The 27,938-nt window shown below is 49.0% G+C and overlaps 1 protein-coding gene across 3 annotated transcripts in view; it reads left to right on the forward strand.

The window, feature by feature from the left end:
* LOC146813651 (phosphofurin acidic cluster sorting protein 2-like) overlaps nt 1–27,938 on the forward strand; it is a 1,059,532-nt gene that overhangs the window by 749,543 nt on the left and 282,051 nt on the right. For all 3 annotated transcript variants that reach the window (XM_085610139.1, XM_085610140.1, XM_085610141.1), the window contains one exon: nt 8,535–8,674. In XM_085610139.1, coding sequence (XP_085466265.1) covers nt 8,535–8,674 — 140 coding nt within the window. The remainder of the gene's footprint in view (nt 1–8,534; nt 8,675–27,938) is intronic.

Here is a 27,938-nt window from a genome sequence, read left to right on the forward strand (position 1 = left end):
GTGTATTGCTTTCAGACAGGGAGACATAAGGGCCTCGGTTGTGGAGCAGGGTATAGCTCTACTAAGCAGTATGTCCTGGGGGGTTGTACTCAGCCTTCCTTAGTTTCAAAAGTAACCTCAGGGCTTGCCCACCCCCTTCCTGGCTTCTAAGGGCTGACTGCTGCCACAGACCAATGCAGCTTACATCTAGGCCTGCACGCTGTTTGTTACCCTAGACAGTTTGGAGCCAAACCCAGGAAAGGTGGCAGCTTAGACACATTTGCTGGCACTGGGGCTAAACATAACACCATCAGGACCTCTCATCAGAACACTCCTGGACCTGTGGAAGATTCGGAAGGGCTGCCCTGCTGTCTGAAGAAGGAGACTTTTGAACCTGTTTGCCTTAAACCTAAGTTTTCTAGAGTGACTTCAAGAGTCAGATGGCTCCTGTTTGCGTTACAGGGACACAAGAAGCTTCCAGAGGTCTCTGTGGAACTGCGTAGCTGATGAGCTCCAAGTGGACCTACCTGAGCCCTGCTGTTGGCCTATGCTGGAGTAAGTTTTGATCCCCAAAAAGGAGCCCCCAAGCCATCGATGCTAGGCTTGCATCAGAGTGTATTCGTCCGGAATAAAAAGATAGTGCTAGAGAAGCTTTGGGTTCCTCGTGACCACAAAGTGACCTTTTCCTGCTGAAATTCGATTACCTGTTACAATCACCACACGAAGTTCCAGGGGGGCTCAACCCGACAGCATCCGTCTGCACTGACCCCCAGTGCGAAGCTCCAGCTAAAATTGCTCTTCGTGCTGACAGTGACTGCCTTGCGTTGACCACCAACGTGAAACTTCAGCTACAACTGGGTCTTGGCACTACAGCAGCGACCTTCTGCAATGCTCAACCTGATTTGCTCCTCACGCCACCAGTGACCTCCTCGCAGCTCCCCAGCTCCCCTACCAAAGAACTCTTCACACAGACTTGAAAAGGTAACTCTTCGATGGGACTAACCTGATTCCAATGCTGCTCCATCGCAGTCGACCTGAACTTGTGTAGGAGAGTAGGATCTGCACTTATGTTGCCCCCACTTTTTTCTGATGTATACACTGGTTTCTGGCTATAGTCTGGCTGGGTCCCTGCTAATCAGGCCCCCAGTTTCTCTGTTCTCTCTAAACAACATGGTGTGCATATTAGATGCACTAGTGATTGGATACTGTGGTACCTTATGAGCCCCTAGTATATGGTACCTTAGGTACCTAGGGCATTGGTACTTCACAGGCCTACCAGGGGCTGCAGCATATATTATGCCACCCCTGGGAAGCATTCTCAATCTGACACCACAGGCCTGCTACTGCAGCCTGTGTGAGGTAGTGTTAGGACTCCTCACTGAGGTATAGGTTCCTATGTCTCACCATGCACACACATATAAACCTATCAGCCACTCCTATAGCAGGCCCTATCAATCCTGAGGGCACGGTGCTTGGTTTACTATGTGAGGGGGTGCTTCTGCATGAGCAGGACCACTCTGCAGCTGGCAAAGTCTGTTCTCTGTGGCTGTTTGTGGATGTGGTTAAACTATATACTCTTAAGTGCATTATAACCTCGCGGTAAATGCTAACTTTGGAATGATTGCATCAAAACATGTCGTGTTTGGTGTGAAACAACTTGGAATCATACCCCCACACCAGTAACTGGTGTGGGAGTATGATCCCACCCTTCTAGAAGGGATGACATGTACCCACTGTACTTAAATGACAGATATCTAAAAGAGCCCTGGCATCACAAAATGGATGCCACCAGCACAGACACTGGGCTGCCCTCCTGCTGCTGACCGAAACTCGCAGTGGAGGAAGCCCAACAAAAGGCATCGTGTCACAGGGAGGTGTCACCACCTTCCAGACAGGATTTAGTGTATTGGAGCTGGGTGGGTGCACTTTTAGAGTGCTTTGAAGTCCTGCACTGGGGGAGCAGTAGGCTCCTCTGTGCATATGCCAGCTCAAACCGGTTCAGGGGCTACCTGCCCCTGCTCTGGCGCGAAACCGGACAAAGGGAAGTGGGTGTAACCAACCCTTACCCTGACCATCCTAGAGGAGTGGTCATAGAGCTAGTCCCTCCCCTATCTTCACCATAAGATAGCAAGCATTGCCATTGCAAAGCAGATAACCCTGGACGACGCTCTACAAAGAAGAATCCTGGCCCTTCGACGTTCCACTACCTTTGGAAGACCGAAGAATCTCCCTTGGAGTCAAGGAGTGACTCCCCTGCTTGGCAGGCACCAAAAACCTTAATCAACGGTTGCAAACTTTCCTGCTCCCGGCGGAGTTTGAAGTCCCTGCTGCCCCGGAAGTGGATTTCCTGACTTCTCGACGGCCATTGTGAGTCCCCAGCGAAGCTGTGGCGAGTGGACCCCACGAGTGACGAGGAGCAGCAATACCCGGGGACCGTGCACTATTGTCGAGTGCAAACCCTAAACAACGTTCTACGAACGTGTGCATTGGACCATTTGTGGCCCAAGCCTCCAGCAGGTCTTGCACCAAAAATCAGCGGCCTACCCCGTCCCGAGTGACCGTGGGCTCCTGTGAAGCATTTCCTGAGGCGGCGTCTTCGCGATCACTTCCCCGTTGGCTAGTGGGTCCCCCGAAGACTTTCTCATCGACTAAACGGGCTCGCCTGGTTGCTCCAGGCCTGCCCTCACTCACCCTCGCTGGGTGAGTCCATCAGACCTTGCTGGTCTGCATCATCGACTTTCTTCAGACTACACGAGACTTGCAGTTGCCAAGGCTTGTTGGCTCCAATCCGGTTGCTGACACCGTCATCAGCTGCAGACGTCGTGGGACACTCCGAATCCAGCTGCTGGTCATCGTCGATCCTTCCTGGACCTCGTGAGCGAAGAGTCAAAACACCATTGACGACCTGAATCGATGCGACATCTGTGATCATCCATCTTGCTGGCCACCGGTCACTGGCAAGTGACCTTGAACACTTTCCCTTCAATTTTCCGGTCTCCTACATCTTCACTCCATCTTCGGATTCCACCGGACACTTCTTCAGTCGTCGCAAGCAGCAAGTCTTCTCTGGTCTCCATTGAAAACAGCGACTCGACCCGACACCAAAAGACACCTATGCACCCGGCTTCCCTGGGTGAGGTAACTCGTGCACTCCGGTGCCCTAGTGTGTGTTGGCCCTCGAAGTACTTACCTTGTAAGTGGCTTGCTTGTTGACTTCCTCGAAGTACCCTAGAACTGTAAAAATAAAACCGCGACTTGCTCCATTGAAACCAATAGGGAACCCGCGGCTGTGTTCACACACTGCACGCGTCTCCCGTGGGCTTGTTACTTACCTGCTAACACTGCAGTAGTGAAGCCCCAGCGATTCCCCAGGCCCTAGGCCTTGTCATTTTGCAAGTCGACCATTTTTTTAGTACATGGTCTGGTACGCCCCTTGGGCTACAGCCATATTTGTGCTTAATTTATTGTGAAACGTTGACATTTGAATGTGTACCTGGCTTCTAATCTCATAAAGAGATTAGTAGAGTGTGTCTAGTAATAAATACATATATATTTGATATATATACCCGTGTGGTGTCCTTTCATTTGGTAATTCAAGAGATTATAAGGTAAAACAAGCTGCTTTACATTCCTCAGAGACTTAGCCTGAAGGCTGCTCTCCACAGCTGCCACTAGGATAGCTTTCTTTAAAAGGTTGTCTTAAACCTATCTACCATAATAGTCGAATTGGACTGGTGCAAGGTGGCCACTATAACTAGTGACCAGCATATGCCAGGCCACCTTCTCACAACTTGTCACTTCCTTCCAGTCCAATGCGTCCAAATAACTGCGAGATGGTCTTTTTGGTGCTATTTTCTCAGAAACCTTTAAAAACTCATATCTCCGGTTCAAATGATAGGATATTTGTTGTTTTAGTGTGAATTGTTTATGAAATATGCTCTATTGTTCTAAAGTTGTTAAGGATTTTTCTTGTGTTGAGTTTGTACTTTATTACTATATTACTATTTAGGCACTGCCAAAAATACTTCACACATTGCCTCTAAGTTAATCCTGACTGCTTTGTGCTAAGCTGCCAGAGGGTTAAACCCAGATTTAAATAATGACCTTTGTGGTTCACCTTGACATGGATTGTGGTTACTACTGAAGTGGGGCTCTCACCCCCTCAACTAATAACCACATTTCTTACAACCATTCTTCCTGGCGTTGCTAAAACGCACAGAGCTCCCATCAAAGCCTCTCTAAATGCTGCTGCTTGTCTGTTCACAGGATCTCATTGCCTTGACTGCATCTCCCCTCTTCTGTCAACCCTTGTCTGGCTCCCGATCGAAGGCAGATCATGGCGCGGGACTGCCTGCAGTGTTCATCAGATTATCCATACAGACCATTCCCAATACTTGGCCAACTGCTGCAGCACGCATCACCTGAGAGCACTGGCTCTCTTCTCGTAGTCCCTGTCATCAGGAATAAGCGTCCTCTGAAACAATCCTTCTCAGGCTGTGCACCTAGAGTTTGGAACTCGTGTCTCCGTCACATCTGGATCACTCCCTCACATCCAGCCTTTGAGATACAACTCAGACTTTCTGCTGAACAAAATGCCCCGTGTTCCTGCATACTCCTGAATGAGGTTTCTTATTTGGACTTATACTACGGGTCATTGCTTGACTTTGGTTGGAATTCTTTGGCTCATCTTTCCTCAGTCTACTGAGACTTTAGTGACCTGTTGCACCTCCCTCGCGGCTTGCCACCCTTAGCCTGTTTTCTCATGTTTTTTAATTGTTCTCTTCACTGTGAATATGTTTTGGCTGTTTTTGTAAAGTGTTATGACGCTCTAGAGCCTTCTACACTCTTTATTAAAATCTGAATACATAAAAGTGTGAATAAATAATGCTCTTCACAGCGGGGTTGTCTCCATGCTGGAGCACCCAAACACAGGCGTGAGCCACATCTGACAGTGATCAGAAAGAGACTTAGAAGGCTTCCCTTTCAAAGGCCCTTCACACAATGAGCACACCCTTGACTCCAACCATCCACAAAATGGCAGTCTTCAGGAAGACTGATCAGCAACCTTTGGCATCAAACGGTCTAATCCAACTTCGAAGGGGGAGCCTGTCTCCTTTTCCCCCACTTTAGTTTCAGAGTTCCGTGCCTCCCATCTCAGGGGTGTGAGCAGTTCACTTCCACTGTCTGGGAAAGTAACTCCACTTCCATTTTGCGCATAGGAGCAGCTCAGGGCCTCTGAAATGGAACCCGCAAGCCTGTGCCGATACGGTACACGCAGTCCATCATACTGGGTGTACCCTGCTCATGACACACCACACACATCTATCCAGGCACTATGGATCTCAGTGCTGGGATTTGGGTTCATGGCTAGCAGATGAGATATACATGAATGGGCCAGTAGGCTTCCGCTCTTGTGGCACAGATAAAAGGTCCGGTCACAATATGTTCACTACAAACCTCGGTAAGTGCCCTCCACCGCCCATAATCCATGACAGTAACAGTTGTCCTGTGCCTCTACTGAGGGCACGTACCCCTCCAACCATGACAGTAACAGTAATCCTGTGCCACTACTGAGGGCACGCACCCCTCCAACAATGGTAGTAACAGTAGTCCTGTGCCACTACTGAGGTAAATTCCCCTTCCAGGTGCACAACAAGTCCAGGAGCAGACTTTTCTCAAAGGCTGGCTTCGGCGTAAGTGCTCCTGCAGGATCAGCATGAGCCTGGGGACAAAATCCCAAAACTGGATCCCAGATTCTCTCAGTTGGGCACGTAGTTAGGGGACCCAACTGTAAACTAGGTGGAGGACATTCAGTTTCCAACAAACCTCATTTAAGAGGAAGGGCAGAATAGATGTTGTCGTGAGGACAGGGGGAGGGTTGTTCTGAGGAGGACTAGGGAGGCACACGCATGTTCTTTGGTGTTCCACTTTCCTGGTCTGCAGGTGATTGTCAAATCATAGTCACTGAAAGCTAGTGTGCAGTGTGTCGGGCATTTAAGGCACAGGCAGACTTGAGGAACTCTAGGGTACAATGATCAGTTTAGGTGGTGACAGTGTGGCGTGCTGGCACTATTGAAACGCTGGTATAGTGGCCAGAAGCCTTCATTCTGCGATTGGATAGTTCGCTTGCAGAGCTTCAAACGTGTAGGCTCCAGGATGGAACTGGCCATTTACGTTGTTGTTTTAAGTCAGTCTCACCTCTCAAGATGGTCTGTGGAATGTCTGCTTCATCAGGTGGTGGTAGTTCATGGTTGGGGTGCTTCAAGACTGTAGTGGTGGTAAATCGCTTGTCAGTGTTCTAAACATGTCACCACACCCAGACACACTTAACCTCTGAGCTGGGTGAATACGGATCAGGGACCCTCCGCGAGTAGATGACCCACTAAGACCTCTCCAGATGAGAAGTTCCATGGTTTGTTGACAGACATTTTCTTTTGCTGGGTGTAGCTGGGAGGGCATCTGGCTGGTGTGTCCAGGGAACATCAAGTGCTTTCTGCACCTTTCCAAGATAGAAAGTCTTCTACGGGTGGCTCTGTGCTGTAGGTCTATAGCGCCCGCTCTGCAGATGGATCATTCCCTTCCATGTCTTCCTCTGGTAATCAGTGTCTGGACCATCAGTACTTAGGAGTTTCTTGTTGTACGTATAATTTCTAAACTTCTTTTTATCTGAGTCCATGGGTTAAACACATCATCTTAGTATGTTCATCGGAGCATGCATGTATGTTGTATCCCTTTAATGTAACAATCAGGGGAAGGGAAGAAGAAGAGGCTGTGATCCATTCGGCTTCCAGCGAAGTACTAATAATCAAAAAGGAATGGATCACTTGTTGCTGGCACCAGGGTTCGGAAAGTGGTTACCGATATTGGTAAAAAACCCTCAATCACGTAATTTAGTTCGTGGGCGGTATATCTTGGTTGTCCGCCTTGATGTTTAGATACGTGACAGCATCATCATTGGGTTTTTCCCATGCTTCCTCCAACCCGGAGGTGAACCACTGGTCGTTCCAGTAGTGATCAGGGAAAAAAGGGATTCAAAAAATGTGAGGAGTGCTCAGGTGTTTAGGTGATTGTGATAAGTTAAAAAATTCCTCTGACTACCTGTTTACAATTTTATTCTATTAGGCGCAGGGAAAAAATAAAAACAATTAATTGCAGAAAGGATGGGTAATGTGTCCGCTGCAGTTAAAAGTCTGAGTGATCGGTCGACATGTTTCAGCCCCTAGAGGGCCCAAGAGGGGTCGGGGGGCTTTCTTCAGGACCTCAGGTGAAGAGAAAATGGATAATATCCAATATCTGTGGGAAGTTCCTAAGTTAATCGCTTGGACTTCAGTGGGGTTAATACCTCGGGGGTCCGATTTAGAACTCCGTGGGGCAAGTCGTGACTGCACCAGAGCTGTGCAATATCGCTGCCATTCCTGCCCCACGGAGTTCTAAATCGGACCCCCGAGGTATTAACCCCACTGAAGTCCAAGCGATTAACTTAGGAACTTCCCACAGATATTGGATATTATCCATTTTCTCTTCACCTGAGGTCCTGAAGAAAGCCCCCCGACCCCTCTTGCGCACTCTAGGGGCTGAAACATGTCGACCGATCACTCAGACTTTTAACTGCAGCGGACACATTACCCATCCTTTCTGCAATTAATTGTTTTTTAAAAAAAAATTTTCCCTGCGCCTAATAGAATAAAATTGTAAACAGGTAGTCAGAGGAATTTTTTAACTTATCACAATCACCTAAACACCTGAGCACTCCTCACATTTTTTGAATCCCTTTTTTTCCCTGATCACTACTGGAACGACCAGTGGTTCACCTCCGGGTTGGAGGAAGCATGGGAAAAACCCAATGATGATGCTGTCACGTATCTAAACATCAAGGCGGACAACCAAGATATACCGCCCACAAACTAAATTACGTGATTGAGGGTTTTTTACCAATATCGGTAACCACTTTCCGAACCCTGGTGCCAGCAACAAGTGATCCATTCCTTTTTGATTATTAGTATCCCTTTAATGACCATACATCAACAGTAAAGCAGAGTCCATAGACCAGTAGCATGTTGGTAAGGGGTGGTTCATTTTAAACTAAAGTCCCTTTAAGTTGCCCAAGACATTTCCAGTATGAAAGTTATTCCTCCAAACCGTGACTCACAACCTGAAGCAATAGCTCATCTCTTTAGGATCTCAATCCCAAAACGGAGAGATCTGTGGAAGTCCTTCTGAGCACAGCACTGCGCCCCTTACCATGCATGGCAGCCAGCCATGCATCGCCACACCTTGGGAACTGAGCTTCATTTAGTACTTGTACTAAATATGACACTCACTATTTGGCATGACAGCCAGCCAGCGCTCACACTCTGAGCATGCAGGTAACACATCTGTGGTCTGGTATCAGCTTCCAAGATCAGCCTTACATGTAATTGATGCTGCCTGAGTGTCACCTATACAACGTCAAGTACCAGAGGGACCGCAGAAAATTCTCCAATGTTTCTCACTCCACCTAAAGGTTCATGTACCCCGTGTGGGTTTCCTAATTATATCTTTCATTTCTCTACTAGGAGCTGGAGGAGGAAGACCTGACCCCAACAGTCCCTGTGGCACAACCCGCAGAGCCAAGCAGTTGGGAGTGCCCTGTGGACAGAGTGCCACAGCTGGGAATGATTGGAAGAGCTGAATCCCAAATTGTTATGTCTCCAAGGTAACTTTGTAAGATGGGAGGGACCTTGGGGCGTGTGTCCTGCTTTGTTTAGCTGGGTGTAAGGTGTCTCCTATTCAGAATATTACTCTATGTTTCGGAGATGAGTTGCCATCACAGATTTATGTAATGTTGCAGGCAATGATTGTTTTGGGGAATCACTGATAGCCATTATCTCTGTGTTTTTTTCGGCACTTGTGATGGTTTGTTAATGTCCAAGTGATCGTTATTGTGTAAATGTTCATTTCAGGGTGGACCATGCTCAGGCATACTGCAAACTGACGTGTACCTCTCCTTATTAAATGTCAGACTGTCTGAGATACAACTCCAAGAATATGTGGAGCTCAATCCTCTCCCTATGACCGGCTGGCAGTCTTGATCCAGACACGCAAAGGGCATGAACCAGCCTGGTCCAGCACCGGGACGAAGCGCCTCAGTTATAGGGACGGGAACAAGAAGCCGCCCTTACACTCCTCAACTTCGGCCTCTGACACTGTGATCACTCCAGGCTTGAACAATGTGCCGGTGCCTCTGGACTGGCTTCGTTGTCCACTCGTTTCTCACCAACTGCAGACAAAACTCCAGGATTGTGTTAGTTGACTTGTCCTCATGCCCTGTATCTTGCAAGGTCCCACAAGGATCTTTCCCCATTCTGTACTGTTCAGCCTTTACAGTACATACAACTCAGTCAAAGCGATATCATTTCAGCGTGTGTTTTTGAAGACTGGGCCATAAATCTGTTTTTTTCTTCTGAGCCATCATGTTCAAAATTTCCAAGACGTCTCTCTACTGAAGCTGTGGTGTACTCCATCAATGACTGCCTGGTCGACAATCACATCATCAACAAAGAAATCCTCATTGTCGACATCGTCCACACCCACGTCACCTGCTCCTCAGGCCATTGTAGGACCTGGTACCATGTAATGTACCACCCTGCAAAGTAAGTCCTCTTCTTCTTGCGAACATCCTGGAGACAGATATGGAGGGAGGGAGGGAGGCGCCAAGGACTCTGAACATGAAGGTCAATTCAGACCTTCTGAGAGCCGGACAGATCAACAGGTGAAATGCCAGGACATAGATGATGATGGCGATGAAGGACTTCCAAAGACCAGGTAGCATCTTATCATAGAGAAGAGGAAGGTCGTGGTTAATATCACCAGTCACAGTTGATGAGTAGTATGGCTGTGACGGATGTGATGAGCCTACCACAAGCAGGTACCACGAGCAGCCACCACGAGCAGCTACCACGAGCCACCTGTCACACAAGTTCCCGTAGCTTTAGTCCATGATCTTTAGTCTATGATGATGAGTTGTTACACAAGGTTCCCACCTGTTCCTCAAAGTCAGGTACCCAAACCCATCCACCAGCTATGTCTCTGTCAGTACCACAGCCACAGCAACCTCCTCCGCCACCGCAACAACCACCTCCACCACCGCAACAACCACCTCCACTACCGCAACAACCACCTCCACCACCGCAACAACCTCCTCCGCCACTGCAACAACCTCCTCCACCACCGCAAAAACCTCCTCTGCCAACGCAACAACCTCCGCCAACACCCCAATAACCTCCTCCGCCACCGCAACAACCTCCTCCGCTACAGCAACAACCTCCTCCGCCACCGCAACAACCACCTCCACCACAACAACCACCTCCACCACCGCAACAACTTCCTCCGCTACCGCAACAACCTCCTCCACCACCACAACAACCACCTCCACCACCACAACAACCACCTCCACCAACCCAACAATCACTTCTACCACAGCAACAATCACCCCCACCATTACAACGACCACCCCCACCACCGCAACAATCACCCCCACCATTATAACGACCACCCCCACCACCGCAACAACCTCCTCTGCCACAGCAACAACCACCCCGCCACCGCAACAACCACCACCGCAACATCCACCCCCACCACTTCAACGACCACCCCCACCACCGCAACAACCTCCTCTGCCACAGCAACAACCTCCTCTGCCACAGCAACAACCTCCTCTACCGCCCGCAACAACCTCCTCTACCACCGCAACAACCACCTCCACCACCGGAACAACCTCCTCCACCACCGCAACAACCTCCTCCACCACCGCAACAACCTCCTCCGGCACCGCAACAAGCTCCTCCGCCACCGCTACAAGCACCTCCACCACCGCAACAAGCACCTCCACCACCACAACAACCACCTCCAGCACCGCAACAACCTCCTCCGCAACAATCACCTCCACCACCGCAACGACCTCCTCCGCAACAATCACCTCCACCACCACAACAACCACCCTCTCCACCGCAAAAACCACCTCTTCACTTCTACCGCACCTCAAACTGCTGTGGATGCACCGAGTGACAGCAGTTTTGGACTGTACACCACCTCATGACGGGTAAGAGACTAGGATGACTATGTTGCAGACCCATCAGAAGAGCTAGGCCACCCTCTCCCAAATCCCCACCCCTGGCAGAGCTCCCTCATATGAAAATTGATTCCTATATCGAGAGAGTGTCAAAAAGATTCTTACTTCCTTCAGCCGTAGAATAAGAAGAAGACTGCTTTTTCAGTGAGTTTGGAGATCTGTCCTGGGGAACATTTAACAGTTGATCATAACTAGTTGGAGGGGAAGAAATGAAAGCAACCACTTTTGCAGCTGTGCAACCTTGGCTGGAGAAGCGCAGACTTCCAGGTGACACTACTGTCTGCTCAACCAGCCATCCCAAGGTGGATTCTGTGGTGGTTCAAGTGCGCAGTCAATCTTGCGACCCGACTACACCAAGCACATCCTCACTTGATAGGATAGAAAGTTGCGGGGATGCTTTTGGCAGGTGAGTGTCATCCTTAGCAGCTGCACTTTTTAGTGCCTCCTGTTCCCTGGGAATACTGGAGTCGCCAGATGTAGAGTAATATAGGCCTGTAGAGTTTCTTCCAGAAGGAAAAATAGGAAGAAGCTAGAGCAATCTTGCAAGAGGGCAAAAGAGAATCTGGCGCTGTCATTGAGACCTCTAGGAAGTGTCTAATGATGGGTTTCACTAGTTTGCTGGGACTGTGCCTCTTCATCGTCAGGGCTGACTCCATTGCTTTTTTTTTCACCTGGAAGTTCAGACCCATATTCTCTACCTGTCTATTGATGGCAAATGCCATTTTGCGCTTGTAGGAGAGTAGGATCTGCACTTATGTTGCCCCCACTTTTTTCTGATGTAAACACTGTTTTCTGACTATAGTCTGGCTGGGTCCCTGCTAATCAGGGCCCCAGTCTCTCTGTTCCCTCTAAACAACTTGGAGTGCATACTAAGATGCACTAGTGATTGGATACTGTGGTACCTTATGAGCCCCTAGTATATGGTACCTTAGGTACCAAGGGCATAGGTACTTCACAGGCCTACCAGGGGCTGAAGCATGTATTATGCCACTCCTGGGAAGCAGACTAAATCTGACACCACAGGCCTGCTACTGCAGCCTGGGTGAGGTAGTGTTAGCACTCCTCACTGAGGTATAGGTTCCCTATATTTATTCACCTTACACACACATATAAAGCTATCAGTCACCCCTAAGGCAGGCCCTGTCAATCCTGAGGGCAGGGTGCTTGGTTTACAGTGTGTGGGGGTGCCTCTGCATGAGCAGGGCCCCTCTGCAGCTGGCAGAGTCTATTCTCTGTGGCTGTTTGTGGATGTGGTTAAACCATATACTCTTAAGTGCATTATAACCTAGTGGTAAATGCTAACTTTGGGATGGCTGCATCAAAACATGTTGTGTTTGGTGTCAAACGCCTTGGAATCATACCCCCACACCAGTAACTGGTGGGGGAGTATGATCCCACCCTTCTAGAGGTATAGACATGTACCTACTGTGGAAACACGGTAGAAATCTGAAGGAGCCTGGCATCACAAAATGGATGCCACCAGCACAGACACTGGGCTGCCCTCCTGCTGCTGACTGAAACTCACAGTGGAGGAGGCCCAACAATAGGCATCCTGTCACAGGGAGGTGTCACCACCTTCCAGACAGGATTTAGTGTATTGGGGCTGGGTGGGTGCACTCCTAGAGTGCTTTGAAGTCCTGAACTGGGGGAGCAGTAAGCTCCTCTGTTCATATGCCAGCTCAAACCGGTTCAGGGGCTACCTGCCCCTGCTCTGGCGCGAAACTGGACAAAGGGAAGTGGGTGTAACCACCCACTCCCCTGACCCTCCCATAGGAGTGGTCATAGAGCTAGTCCCTCCCTTTCCTTTAGTATAAGATAGGGAACCCTTGCCATTGCAAACTAGATATCCCTGGACGACTTTCTACAAGAAGAATCCTGGACCTTCGAAGTTCCACTCCCTTTGGAGGACTGAAGAATCTCCCTTGGAGTCAAGGAGTGACTCCCCTGCTTGGCAGGCACCAAAACTTTGAATCAACGGTCGCAAACTTTCCGAAGTCCCTGCAGCCCCGGAAGTGGATTTCCTGACTTCTCGATGGCCATTGTGAGTCCCCAGCAAAGCTGAGGCGAGTGGACCCCACGAGTGACGAGGAACAGCAATACCCGGGTACCGTGCACTATTGTCGAGTGCAACCCCTTCACAACGTTCTGCGAACTTGGGCATTGGACCACGTGTGGTCCATGCCTCCAGCAGGATTTCCACCGAAGATCAGTGGCCTACCTCGTCCCGAGTGACCGTGGGCTCCTGTAAAGTGAATCCTCACGAGTCGTCTTCGCGATCCCTTGCCCGTTGGCTTGTGAGTCCCCTGAAGACTTTCTCATCGAACCAAAGGGCTCCCCTGGTTGCTCCAGGCCTGCCCTGACATACCCTTGCCGGGTGAGTCCCTCAGACCTTGCTGGTCTGCACCGCTGACTTTCTTCACTTTCCACGAGACTTGCTGTTACCAAGGCTTGTTGGCTTCAATCCGAATCCAGCTCCTGGTCGTCATCGACGCCTCCTGGACCTCGTGGCTGAAGAGTCAAGACACCCGTGAATCACCTGAAATCACCCGACTACCGTGGGCATCCATCTTCCTGGCCCCGGGTCACTGGCAAGTGGCTGTGAACACTGTCCCTTCTGCTTTCAGGTCTTCCTTCTTCAGAATCCAGCCTTGGATTCCACCGGACACTTCTCCTGTCTTCACAAGCAGCAAATATTCTTCGGCTTCCATTGAAAACGACGCCGCGACCCGACACCAAAAGACACCTATGCACCCGGCTTCCCTGGGTGAGGTAACTCGTGCACTCCGGTGCTCCTGTGTGTGTTGGCCCTCGAAGTACTTACCGTGTAAGTGGCTTGCTTGTAGACTCTCCCGAAGTACCCTAAAACTTTAAAAATCCAACCGCTACTTGCTCCATTGAAATCAATAGGGAACCCGCGGCTGTGTTCTCACACTGCACGCGTCTCCCGTGGGTCCTTTACTTACCTTCCTTGGGTGGATTAGTGAGGCCCCAGTGATTCTAAAGGCCCTAGGCCTTGTCCCCTTGCAAGTCGACATTCCTAAACCTCTTTTTTAGTATATGGTCTGGAACACCCCTAGGGCCCCAGCCATATAAGTGCTTAATTTGTTGTGAAACATTGATTTGTGCATATGTTCCTGACTTCTAATCTCATAAAGAGATTAGTAAAGTGTGTCTAGAAATAAATACATATATATTTTATATATATACCTGTGTGGTGTCCTTTAATTTGGTAATTCAAGAGATTATAAGGTAAAACAAGCTGCTTTGCATTCCTCAGAGACTTAGCCTGAAGGCTGCTCTCCACAGCTATAATACTCAAAAGGTATACTGTCGGTCTAGAATGCAGGGATCAGAGCAAATACTGGTAGAGCAAGAAAAAGAGAGAAAATCCGAGGTAGCTAAGGCAGGTATGTGGAAACCTCCACTGAGGTTTAAGTTCCCATCACCCACCGGAGGTGGTTCATCATCATTTGGGAACTAGGGACATTCCCTAGAGTACCAACCACTATGAGGATTGTGATGGTACCCTGGTTATCCCAGGCAACCGTGCCAAATTGTTACCAACGGTAGGGTGATGATTGCAGTGCGAAAAATTGTGATGAAACAAAAAGTGAGGTTAAAAATGACTACCAAGACACTGTGTAATTTATTCTGGCGCTATCTTGGTGCCAATTTAAAAACAGTATTGACAGCCTAAACAAATAACTGTCAGATCTTAGGTCTACATGTTTCGGCTTGTGGACAAGGGAGTCCAAGCTCTCGTCAGGACCATGTAAACGCTACTGCAAAAGGCGTGATAGAAATCAAAATCTGTGATAATAAACAATAGCCTGAATCAATGGTTGGTACCCAAATACAACCTGATTGAGTCCTGTGTTTCACATTGGATCAGTTACATTGATCTTTGTCATAAAGCACTATAACCATCACTATGAATTGTACAAATTAACCCTGATGCACTGCAGTCCATCAACATCTAGGGTAACATAGGATTGGTGGATTTATGGCAAACAGGCTTCAACAGGTTTCGAAGGTCTATTCTGGTGGAACCCTCTTTTTCAAGACTACGGATTAATGTACTCTTGTTGAACCAAAACATCTATAACACAAACACATATATTAGACCAGTAGGTTGTTACAAAAAGATCTTGTAGATAAAGCTTATACTACATTGACTAACCATTTCTGGATTAAGAGAAAAGGAGAACACTGCAGTTTGTGATACCAACACAACAATCAGCTTGATCCCAACAATACCCCACACTCATATTAAACACTTTGTTCAACAATATTAATTACCGCTCTCAGTCTCATAAATACATTCACCCCACCAAATACACACATACTTTAATGCCACTAAATAAGTAGAAGCTTGCCTACTAATAAGCTACTTTCAAAAGTGCAGAAACTATTTGGACAATGTTGCGTCGATCCAAATCCCAATTTGAAAAAAACATGACCTGGTTTTCACCTAGTATGGAACCACACACAAAGAGAAACAATATATCTTTTAATTCAGTGGTCAGGGATGTCTATAATCCACCCATATACCAGGCTACAGCCATACTGGGGTGCCAATAATGATGATAATTTACTTGCTAATGTGCCCCTCTCTATGATGGAGAATCTATTTCAGAAATGGCTGTATAGGTCCAAATCCCATTTGCAGGATACGCTGGACTGGTTCGCACTTAATTCAGACCACATGTCAATCAATCAATACATTTATAGAGCGCGCTACTCACCCTTGAGGGTCTCAAGGCGCTGAAGGGAGGGGGGTGCTGTTACTGCTCGAATAGCCAGGTCTTGAGGTGCTTCCTGAAGGTGAGATGGTCCTGGGTCAGTCATAGGTGTGCGGGGAGGGAGTTCCATGTCTTGGCGGCCAGGTAGGAGAATGATCTTCCTCCGGTTGTGGTTCTGCGGATCCGTGGGACGATGGCGAGGGCGAGGCTGGCAGAGCGGAGCTGGCGGGTGGGAGTGTAGAACGAGAGGCGGTTGTTGAGGTATTCGGGGCCCATGTCGTGGAGCGCTTTGTGTCCGTGGGTGAGGAGCCTGAACGTGATCCTCTTGCTGCCGGGGAGCCAGTGCAGGTTTCTCAGGTGGGGTGTTATGTGGCTGCGGCGAGGGATGTCGAGGATGAGTCGTGCGGAGGCGTTCTGTATGCGCTGAAATCGTTTCTGAAGTTTGGCTGTGGTTCCTGCGCAAAGGGCGTTCCCGTAGTCCAGTCAGCTGGTGACGAGTGCCTGGGTGACTCTCTTTCTTGTTTCGGTTGGGATCCACCGGAAGATCTTTCGGAGCATGCGCAGGGTGTTGAAGCATGAAGATGAGATGGCGTTGACTTGTTTGGTCATCGTGAGGGAGGAGTCCAGGATGAATCCCAGGTTGCGAGCGTGGTCCGTGGGTGTCGGTGCGATGCCCAGCGCCGTGGGCCACCAGGAGTCGTCCCAGGTGGATGGGGATTGTCCGAGGATGAGGACCTCCGTCTTGTATGAGTTGAGTTTCAGATGGCTGAGCTTCATCCATTCCGCGATGTCTCTCATTCCTTCCTGGAGGTTGGTTTTGGCGGTGGCTTGGTCTTTGGTGAGGGAGAGTATCAGCTGGGTGTTGTCTGCGTAGGAGATGATGTTGAGGTTGTGATTGCGAGCGATGGCGGCGAGGGGGCTCATGTAGATATTGAAGAGGGTTGGGCTGAGCGAGGAGCCTTGTGGTACGCCGCAGATGATCTTGGTGGCCGTGGAGCGGAAGGGAGGGAGGCGGACTCTCTGGGTTCTGTCGGAGAGGAACGAGGTGATCCAGTCCAGGGATTTTCCTTGGATCCCAGCGTTGTGGAGGCGGGTTATTAGGGTGCGGTGGCAGACGGTATCGAAGGCGGCCGAGAGGTCTAGGAGGATGAGAGCGGTTGTATTCCCGTTGTCCATCAGGGTCCTGATGTCGTCGGTGGCTGCGATGAGGGCGGTCTCGGTGCTATGGTTGGCTCGGAATCCGGACTGGGATGGGTCGAGCGAGTTTTTTGCTTCGAGGAATGCAGTCCGTTGTTTGTTGACGGTCTTCTCGATGACTTTAGCCGGGAAGGGAAGGAGAGAGATGGGGCAAAAGTTCTTGAGGTCTTTTGGGTCGGCTGTGGGTTTCTTCAGTAGGGCGTTAATCTCTGCGTGCTTCCAGCTTTCTGGGAAGGTGGCTGACGCGAAGGAGTTGTTTATGATGTTCCGGAGGTGGGGTGCGATGATGGCGTCGGCTTTGTTGAAGATGTGATGAGGGCATGGGTCAGAGGGAGAGCCGGAGTGGATGGTGTTCATGACGTGGGTGGTGTCTTCGGTGCTGACGGGTGTCCAGGCGCTGAGGGTGGTGGGTGAGATTGTTGGTTCGGGGCCTGGGGGCGGGGTTTGGGTGCTGAAGCTGTCGTGTATGTCTGCGATCTTGCGGTAGAAGAACGTGGCGAGGGAGTTGCAGAGGTCTTGCGACAGTGCGATGTCGTTGTTGCTGGCCCTGGGGTTGGAGAGTTCTTTTACGATGTTGAAGAGTTCCTTGTTGTTGTGGGTGTTGTTGTCCAGCCGGTCTTTGAACGATGTCCTTTTGGTGGTGCGGATGAGCTGGTGGTGTTCGCGAGTGGCGTTCTTGAGGGCTGTCATGTTTTCTGTTGTCCGTTCGTGGCACCAGGTTTTTTCGAGGGTTCGGCAGGATTTCTTTGAGGCTTTGAGGGCATTGGTAAACCACGTGGTTTTCCTGTTTCTGGTCTTGCCTGGGGGGTTCTTGAGAGGAACGAGGTCGTCGGCGCAGTTGGTGATCCATTTTGCGAGGTTCTGGGCTGCGTTGTTGGTGTCAGGGTTGTCGACTGGTGGGTTCTGGCTCAGCGATGTGGTTAGCTGGTCTGTGGTGACTTTGCTCCAGCATCTGCAGGGGATCTGTTGCGTGTGGTGGTGGGATGTAGTCTTCTTGAAAGTGAAGTGGATGCAGCTGTGGTCTGTCCAGTGAAGTCCGGTGGTGTGGCTGAAGGAGACGTGGTTGCTTGCAGAGAAGATGGGGTCGAGCGTGTGGCCGGCGTAGTGGGTGGGGGTGTTCACCAGTTGCTTGAGTCCGAGGTTGGCGAGGTTGTCGAGCAGGGTGGTGGTGTTGCTGTCGTTGTTGTTTTCAAGGTGGAAGTTCAGGTCCCCTAGGAGGATGTATTCGGGTGATGCTAGGGCGTGCGGGCTGATGAAGTCGGCGAAGGTTTCGCTGAATTGTGTGCGCGGGCCCGGGGTCTGTAGATGAGGGTTCCTCTGAGTGTGGTCTTGGGGTTGGTGTGGATCTGGAAGTGTAGGTGTTCGGTGGCCGAGATTGTGTCTTCGGCGTTGGTTGTGACGCTGATGGTGTTCCTGTAGATGATGGCGATTCCTCCTCCGTTTTGGTTGACGCGGTCCTTCCGGGTGATTTTGTAGCCGTCCGGAATGGCTATGGCTATGTCAGGGGCCGAGGAGGCGTTCATCCAGGTTTCCGTGAGGAAGGCGACGTCAGGTGCTGTAGTATCGAGGAGGTCCCAGAGTTCGATGGCGTGTTTGTGGACGGAGCGGGCGTTGAGGAGGATGCACTTGAGGTTGTTGTTGTTGTTGTTGTTGTTGTTGTTGTTGCTTTGTTTGGTGGGCGGGGTGCAGGTTCGGAGGCATGTGAATTTGCAGGTTTGGCAGGCGAAGGGTCCGTGGGTTCGTTTCGGGGTGGCTAGGTAGCAGGCGGGTGAGCGTCTGGTGTTGAGTGCGTTGAGGGTGGCGGTGTCGTATCTCAGTCATGTGCCCTGGCTCCTGCGTGGGCCAGGGGTTCTGGCGCTGGGCGCGGTCCAGGCGCGGAGGAGCGCAGACGGGCTTGCCTTTGGCGCGCCTTCGGCTTGCCTTTGGCTCGCCCGCTGCGCGGCCGCTGTGCAGCCTCCATATGAGGGGCTGTGGGAGGGAGGAGCAGCTGGGAGGCGGGAGCGGGGCGGCGAATGGGAACAGCAGGGGGCGGCGCCGCAGGGACGCAGCGGTGGGAAAGGTGGCACAGAGGGAAACCGGGGAAAAGCGGGGAGAGGACACAGAAGGCAATACGGGGGAAAGGGGGCACAGAAGGCAAAAAGGGGGGAAAGGGGGTACAAAAGGGCACAGCAGATGTCAGATGGGGAGTACAATATAGAGAAACAAAATCCAAAGGCAACAAGTGAAACCGGGGAAACAGAAGGAAACCGGGGAAAAAAACAGAAGAAGGACACAGAGGCAATACGGGGGAAGGGGGCACAGAAGGGCACAGAAGATGTCAAGTGGGGAGTACAAAAATGCAAAAAACAAAATCCAAGGCAACAAGTGAAAAATGAGGGGCAAGACCAGAGGAGACTCACGCAACAACAAGCAGCGGCAGGGGCAAGGCGACAGCAGATTGCGGGGGCAGCGTCACAGGAGGACCGTGTGGCGGCTGGGGGGCGACCTAGCTGAGGACAGGGACACTGTAAAACTTAGTCGGTGATCAACCAAAAAAATAACACCCTCATTTGATCGTTCTTAATCTAAATAAAGGTTATTTTACCTATAATTTTTTTTGGGGGGGAAATGAATGAATCTTTATTGTTCAATTAATTTAAATTGTTACAATATTCTATCAATGAAACTAAAACTTGTTTAAAATCTCACACAATTAGTTAAGAATGAAAAGTCGGTTAAAAAGATTTCAAATAATAAAAATAACTATTATTAGGATTATTGTCCTATCTAGCAGTAAAGTGTTGTACCTTGGACTTAAGGAAAAGTGTTATCATAGTCTCTCATGCTTGATGACCGACTGAGTACTGTTATAATTCAGTTTTCCAGTTTCAGTTTGGCTCGGATTGCGTCTGTGAATTTCCCTAGTCGGGCCGCAATTTGAGGTGTTTTAATAGAGAAGCACAGGTCAGAAACTTCCCTGCAACTTTGTAGGCCAAGCAACCTACAGATGAGGAGAACCAAGCGCTGCCGCTCACTGACTAACTTTGGGCAACAGCACAACAGATGGAGCCAAGATTCACGGTGGTAATTGCAGAGTCGGCATGCCACTGAATTGTCCTGTCGGGCCCAAGTTGGGTTAAAATTCGTGATGGGCAAAGCAAGAAGTCTCATGTAGGTGATTCTTCCCCGAGCCAGGGCTGTCGGAGCTTGCTCCAGGTAGGGCTGCGGTTTTCCCATAGTGTATGAGGAGTCCAGCGAGGAAAGATTGAATTGGTGATGCAGGCTTTCCAAGTCCCTTTCAAAAGATATTCTCTTGGCCTGAGTATTCACTGTTTTCCTCCAGGCTGTTAGTGGGATGTCAGGGTTGTACAGATTTTGGATATTAATGTCCAGTGATCTAGTGCCTGCTACCAAGTGCACCTGCCATGGGGAGCCCTCCTCTTCGAAGAGCGTTTTAATTTGTCTTCTTAATGACTATTCTGGTGCTCGCATAGTCCTGATATAGTATTTGATTAAATCACCTGAGCAAGTGATGTCCGGACTGGTGAGACCCAGCTCCAGCCTTACTCTTGCTCTCCTGGCCTGTTCAGGGAGAGCTAGGACCTTTTTGTAAGCCAGAATTTGATGGTTCGAGAGGAACTTATTGAGGGCACCGGGGAAAACTAAATGGCCATAATTAAGAGAGGGCACTAGTTTTGCTTTAAGAACTTTCAAAATGGGTTCAGCGGTTGGACTGTGAAGTTGCTGGTTAAGGCTTTTTAAAGAAAAGATGATGCCAGCAGCTTTCCTTCTCAGATGTTTCAGATGGGCTGTAGGTTTTGCCCCTTCCGATAGCCAGAAGCCCAAATAGTTGTAGCTCATACTTGTTTTGATTTGCAGGGCTCCAAGTCGCCAATGAGTGGTCTTCTTACGAGGGTACTTCCCGAATATAAGTATCCTAGTCTTCTCCTGGTTCACCAAGAATTTGTTATGTTGGTTATATCCGTGCAAAGCTTTTAGGACCTTCTGTAAGCCAGTTCTCGTGTGGTCCATAATTACGATGTCATCCGCATACTCGAGTATTTGAAGCCGCGTTTTTACCAGTCTAGGGGGCAATAGACTTTCCCCCTCCAGCGCTTTCCCCAGGTCAGCTGTGTACAGATTAAAAAGTATTGGGGCAAGTACGCACCCTTGTTTTAAGCCGTTATCAGTTGGTACCTTAGCGGTGACTAATGTTTGACTGATTTTAATGCGGATCCAGGTCCCCTGATATAGGGAAATTATGGCTTTTAGCAGCTGTTGGGGAATTCCCCAAGTATGTGTTTTTGCCCACAGCTTCCCACGATCAGCCCTATCAAAAGCTGCACTGTAGTCCACAAAGCAGCAGAAAAGTGGTAACTGGGATGTCTGGGTAGCGCGGTTAGACAGGTGGCCCAATACTAAGATGTTGTCTGTGGTAGAGCTTTGGGTCCTAAATCCTGTTTGAAAAAGGGGAAGAATGTTATTATCTGTTACCCAGGCTTCCAGTTCTTTCAAAAATATTCTAGCATATGCTTTAGCTTCAACGTCTAATAAAGAAATAAGCCGGTAATTTTCGGGTTTTGTACTGTCCCCTTTTTTGTAAATTGGAGAAAGTATTGAGCCTTTCCACGATGGTGGAACACTAGAGGTGGCAAAGGTGGGCTTAAAAAGTGTTGTTAACTGCTCTGCCCAGAATTGCTGCGAGGCTTTAAACACAGATGCAGGAACTCCATTGGGTCTTGGAGCGCCATCTGACCTCATATTTGTGATCAGGGTAATTACCTCGGCCACTGTGATATTGGACGTTTTAATGACTTTATCTTTTGTTGGAGATTGTTGATGGGAGTAGGTTTGGGTGATATCCTGTTGGGTTGAGTACAGCTGAGTTGCATGTTTAACCCACTCCAAAGAGGCCACTCCATTTTCTTTTGTCAGGCCGATGTTGGTGAATTGCTTAATATATCTCCAAAGTTGGATGTGTCCCCTTTCTTTGAGGAAGGTAAAAATGTTCACCCATTCTGTCTCAATTTTCTTGGAGCGTATTTCCCAGACTTTCTTCCTATGCGCTGCGCAAAGAGCTGTTATTTCCTGAGCTTTGGAGTTTTTGGTGCCTTTCCTTCTTGCCTTCAAGGCCCTTGAAAGACTGCGTTTTGAGTGATTTAGGTCTCTTGATTTAATACTTTGCGGAGGTCCCAGAGAATGGGTGTCCTGCACTTGGGTGCCTCCAATTTGTACCCCAAGGGCTGATTTTAAATCTACTAAGAGTGCTTCCCAGTGCACCTGGCGCGAGACTAAACTCATGACTATAGAATTTGATTCTTTGTAAGTTACCCACTCCAGGATTTTGGGGACAAGATTGATAGTCCATTTTATTCTCCTCATGATTTCATAGCGTTCTTCGCTGGTTGAAACCCCTAGTGTTTCCAGTTGTGTTGCAGATTCCCCACTTAGCTGCGGGGTCATCCTCAGTGGCCTGTGCCCACTCTCATCCCTGTTATCCACTTCAAAGTTGTTATAGTATGGTACTAAATGGTCCGAGATGAAAATGTAGTCTATTTTGGACTTACCCCTAAAGATGGGGAGTGGGAACCAGAGAGGATTCGCGGCTACTTTGATGGTGTGAGCAGAGACCAGACTATGGTTTAGAAAAAGCTGCTGCAGTGAGACACCGTCGATTTGTGATAGAATATGCACTTTCGACTTCCCTAACTCCCGAGTGTTCAAATCACCAGCGATTACGGGGAGGTGTGAAGCATATTTGTTTATGAGCTGGTCCATTTTTGTTGTTATTGTTTTTAGAGCATGTTTTTTTTGCTGGGAGGCAGGGTTTACATAGCAGTTGATTACCAAGAGACAAATTGGGTTATTGTTAATTTTCAGTCCGCTAACTAGGACCGCTTGCATGTCTGGGGTGTTGGTTACGATAAGAGTAGTCTCTAGTCTGCGTGCTTGGTTTATGTAAATTGACAGCCCACCAGAAGCTCTCCTGAAGATGTTGCGTTTTATAGCTGTGGTGTGTAATTCATAAAAGCCGTGAAGAATTAATGGTTCAGTGGCCCAGGTCTCTTGTAGGCACAAGATGTGATTTCCACAGAAGTAGTTATTTACTAAACTATACCCAAGAAGTCTTTTCAAGCCAGCTACATTCCAGGAGATCATGGACAGCTGAATGTTATTTCCCGTGGTTCTGGTGCAGAGCAGTTGGCATGCAGCATTTTTGATGTTAGAGGTACCGTAGTGGTTGCTGCTCTGCTGGACGAGACCTAGTTCCCATCCCAGGGAAATGGCTTGGCCTACTTGCGTACACTGTCCTATGTTCAGAGGTACTTGTAATCCTAAATGTATGGTACATACTCGGCTCAATGGCTAATTTTCTTGCTTGTGGGTTACACTCTGTCCCCTTTAGGACTGAGTAGACTTCCTTAGTTGGTGATGGTGCCGCTAACACGTGCGGATATTTCTCTGGGACAGGATAGGCAATATCAATGCCCCGGTCTGCCATTTGCAATATTTCTTCTGGAATTAGCCCCGTACTGGTGTGACGACTCAGCCCTATCGAGGTTGATTCCCCATGGGTATCACTGGTAAAGCAAAGGAACTTGACCCAGACTAATTCATCCCAAGTGTGTTCCTGACAGCATCGGAATATGTTTAAATAGGCGAAGTATATTTCCCCTATTTAGGATGTCATGTTGGCCTTTGATGAAATATCTAAGCGTGAGGATTACCTCATGGTTTATTTTACAGACTTTTCTTGGATTGCTGGTTTGCTCTACTTTGTGATCGATGCTTGAACCAGTGTATAAGATACTTTGGTTAGCGCTTAGGCCTATATCGCTCTGAGTAGTCCCTGTGCTGGTCCTAAGATTTTGTGTTGGCGGACTGGTCCTCAAAGGAGTTGATGAGAAAGGGCCCTAGGGGGGCAGATACCAAAATCAGATCCTTGTTCATTGGACGGACTTAGTTGATCTTTGTACGTCGACTTCTTGATGTTGATGTTTGGTGAGGGAACTGGTTGAGTATTTATTGCTGGACCAAGTGAATTAAACGAGTCCCCCGTTCGGGGAATTGACTGTAATGATCTTTCAGTCGATTGATTTGCTTCTGGTGAAATTAATACTGTAGATATTTCATCACTCAAAGTGTGTTTTATAGTGAAATTTGGAAAATTCCGGATTTTCCCATTGTCGGCTTTTGGTATTTGATTGTAGGTTGACACGGAGCAGGCAACCTTTTTAATAGCCTTTGTTTTTTTCTCTAATTTCCTTAACCTTTTTTTTTGGCCCTCCTTGAGAGAGGAACGTCTGTTCTTCCCTGGATGGAATCGTTGCACTCAAGCACTTTGGCTAAGTGTGTGGATCTAGGGCTGGAGTTGAGGCCTAGTGAGCTGCTGTTAACTTTGGTGGATGTAGGTAAAACTTGGTTGTCGGGTTTTATTATAATATTACTCAAGGAAGTTATAGCCAAATTGGCTTGATGCTCTTCACTGTTTGTTGTGGATGCCGTGCCACTGTTGTTTAATTGGCAAGTGGTTCCTTCTGTTTGTTCCTTCAATGCGTCTACCAAGGCTGTTAGGATTTTAGGGAGTGTTGCCCATTTATCAATGAGTTCGGCACAAGTGCAAGTACAGTGTCTGTTGTCCTGCGTGTCACTAAGCTTATTTTCTATGAAGTCCACCTTGTTGTTTAGCTCCACCAAGCGTTGTGCAATTGTTAATAGCAAATCAATTTGCAGCTCCATTTTATTGGACTGCCAGAGTAGTGCCCTTGCCGTTGATTCATTCGTTTCGCCAGTTGAGGTTGGATCAGGGTCATTTATGAAGCTGCTACTATGTAAACTTTGGCTTTGAAAGCTCTGGGTTGGTGAAGAAGAGAGCCGAGTACCGTTGGCCGTTCTGAGGAGTTTTGGGGTAAGCTCCAATGTTCTTTGTATCTTTGTTTCCAGATTCTGTAAAAATATTGGTGGTAGGAGCCCGCAGTTTCCTTGTTGTGCTGGTGTTTCGTTCTTAGTTAAGCCAAGTCCTGATGGCTCTAAGGAGGGCATCAGAATGGGGGACTGCAAAGTTGCTTGCTGGTGGAAGTGAATTTGAACTGGGACAACTTGCACATGTTTCCCAAAAATTGGAGCAGAGGTGGTCCCAGGTAAATCGGATAGATCAGTTGCTTGATTGCGTTCATTTCCCGGCCAAGTACAGGATTGGCTCCGGCGTCTCCCAGTTTGAATTCTCTCACCTGATATCACAGAGGGCTGAATGCTATAAAATCTCTCCAGGAGGGAGTTCGTGACATTGCTGGATTTAGTCCTTACTGGTAAGTCAAGCGGGCAGTGGGGATTCCTATCGCTGAGATTACGTTTGTGAAACAATTGAGTGATAAGGCCTGCTTTTGGTGACTTTCGAAATGACTTCAGGTCAGAGTCTGTATTCCTTGAGTTCCTTAACTGTCTGGGTGAGACTTGAGTCAAGGGGTTTGATTTTGCAAGAACGTTTCCTTGGCGTTGGGAAGCTGTGTTTTTTTTAGTCATCCTGTGGTTGAGGCCCAACTGCCAAAGACTGTGTTTTACCCCGATAGTCTATACCCTCCTCTGGTGGTAGCTGATCCCCGGAAAGAAAGACTTCAGCAAATCAACAAGTCACCTCACGCCCGGGGGGCAAAAGAAAATCACCCCTCCGTGCCTCGGGCGTACCTTCCTGCAGCCTCCCTAAATCTCTGCTGCACACGGGGCGACGGCGAGGCACTTTGCTTCATTTGGCGATGAGATGCACGATCAGGGAGAGCCTCAACAACTAGCAGCGACTGCCGCTACGTCATTTCCCCCACTACTGCTGCGCCAACCAGGGCCACCGTCGACGAGATGCCCGGGAGCTGAAGGTCACAAGCAGCCAGACTCAGCGTGATCCCTGGCGCCACTGGCTCAATCTACACCGTTACGGAGGTAGGAGTTTCAGAATCTAACAAGTTTGTGGTCAGCACTTTAGCTCTCAATACCTTAGCATGTTGCACTTTAGGATAATTTGCATTATTGCACAATTTATTGTTGATTTGATGAAACAGATTAAAACATGCCGGGAAAAATGAAGGGGATAAAGCAAATGTTTCTCTTACTGTGGAGCAGAGGTCAGCAGATAAAGTATTGCACTTTAGCACATGTCACTTACGCATATTGCACTTTAAGAAATTTTGTATCTTTGCACAATTTATCTCTGAGTTGATGAAAAGATTAAATACGATGATAATGAGGGGTGTAGTCATATTATTGACTGCAGGCTAGTAGATAAACTGTTATAAAGATAAAATTGAAGTTTAGAAGTAAGTCTTACAGTCCTGTACATTACACTTTAGGAGTTCTATACTTTTTTAGATTATTTATATGGTATTCATTATAGGTATTTTGACACATCCATTGTTGAACTGTCGAGGGCCCAATTGCACTGCACATTGCACTTTAGCAGGTCTACACTTTTTGTATCCTTGATAGATTGGTGTGTTGTTCCAGATGTATACATGTAATAGAAAGAGACTGTAAAATTGCTTTAAAAACTGTCTTTTTTTTTTTTTTTTTTTTCTTCAAAAACTTTAACTACGCAGAAGACCGTTGCAATCGCCGCAGTGATAATCAGCCTGATACACAGCTGCCCCGCAGCTCATGGTGGTACTCAGCAGCCCCGAGGCCCACCCGCGGCCCCACGGCTCTCACCTCCGCTCCAGAAGTCCGCTCCGGGAGGAGAAGCACCGAGCTGCTGGCGGCAGGCAGCGGGCGGGGCAGGCAGCGAGCAAAGGCGGCAGGCAGCAGGCGACGCTGGCGGCTCCTCTTCCTCCCGCCGGACAAACAGGCAGCAAGCGATCCGCGGCTCCCCCCGGGACCCCGCAGCTCCAGCCGGTCCAATAGGCAGCACTCCATAGGCCCCCGTACTACACCGGCCCCCGCAGCTCCTGCCAAACAACCAACAGGCAACACAGCAGGCAGCACCGTGCACCGCCTCCTGCCCAGGTAATGGTTCAAGTGGGGGAAGACCAGTGGTGTTGAGTGGGCTACCTGCTCGCAGACTCCGGCTCTTGGGTCTCCCACTTTCTGTCCCCCAGCAGCAACCAACAACGGCAACAGCGGCGTAACAGCCACAGCCCCCCGCAGTCTGGCTGCTCGCTTTCCACAACTGCTGCTCCAAACACCGTGACTGAAGCAGGAGGAACCGTTGAGAGGCGGGCGGGCAGGGAAGCTGCAAGGAATGCAGAAGGGCAGGTCACGGAGCCGGTGCCGGCTATTATAGTGGCTGTCCTTGCTGGCCGTGTGTTAGACCTGGCACCTTGGCGTGAGTTTCCCTTCCACTTTTTGATGGTGTGCCTCGATTGTTTTGCTGGTGTTGTCCGCTCAGGGCACTGCGCCACGGCTAATCCGTGCCGCAGTGCAAGTGCTCCCTAGGTAAAGTGTACCTGTAATTGATGTTCATGATTGGTTTATTGGATTCACTGTCAGTCCCCAGTAAAGGGCACCAGGGGTGCCAGGGCTTGTGAATGCCAATGCTGCTGCTGGGCTTACAGCGCTGGTTGCGCCACCCACAGAAAGCGGCCTTGTAAAATGTGTCTAGGGTCTGCCACCGCAGACCCTGTGCGCGGTCTGGGACCGTCGCGCTGACTGCGCAAGTGCCCCCACTTGCCAGTCCCCAAACCTTCCCTTACCTACATATTAGCCACCCCTCTGGTAGGCCCAAGGGCAGGGTGCATTGTAGGCATAAGGTAGGACATGCCCTGATGTGTGTGGCATGTCTTAGTAGTGAATTACCGCCATTTTCGTTTTTCACTATTGAAGGCTACCTGCTCTCCATAGGCCAGCATGGGCTGCTGGAGTCACTACACGCTGTGACCCCAGTGGACTCAGAGAGCATGGTAGAATGTCAAGTTTAGTATGCCTGAACTCAGAATAATAAAATACTT

Source organism: Triturus cristatus, chromosome 6 (assembly GCF_964204655.1).
Source record: "Triturus cristatus chromosome 6, aTriCri1.1, whole genome shotgun sequence".
NCBI classification, from domain to species: Eukaryota; Metazoa; Chordata; class Amphibia; order Caudata; family Salamandridae; genus Triturus; species Triturus cristatus.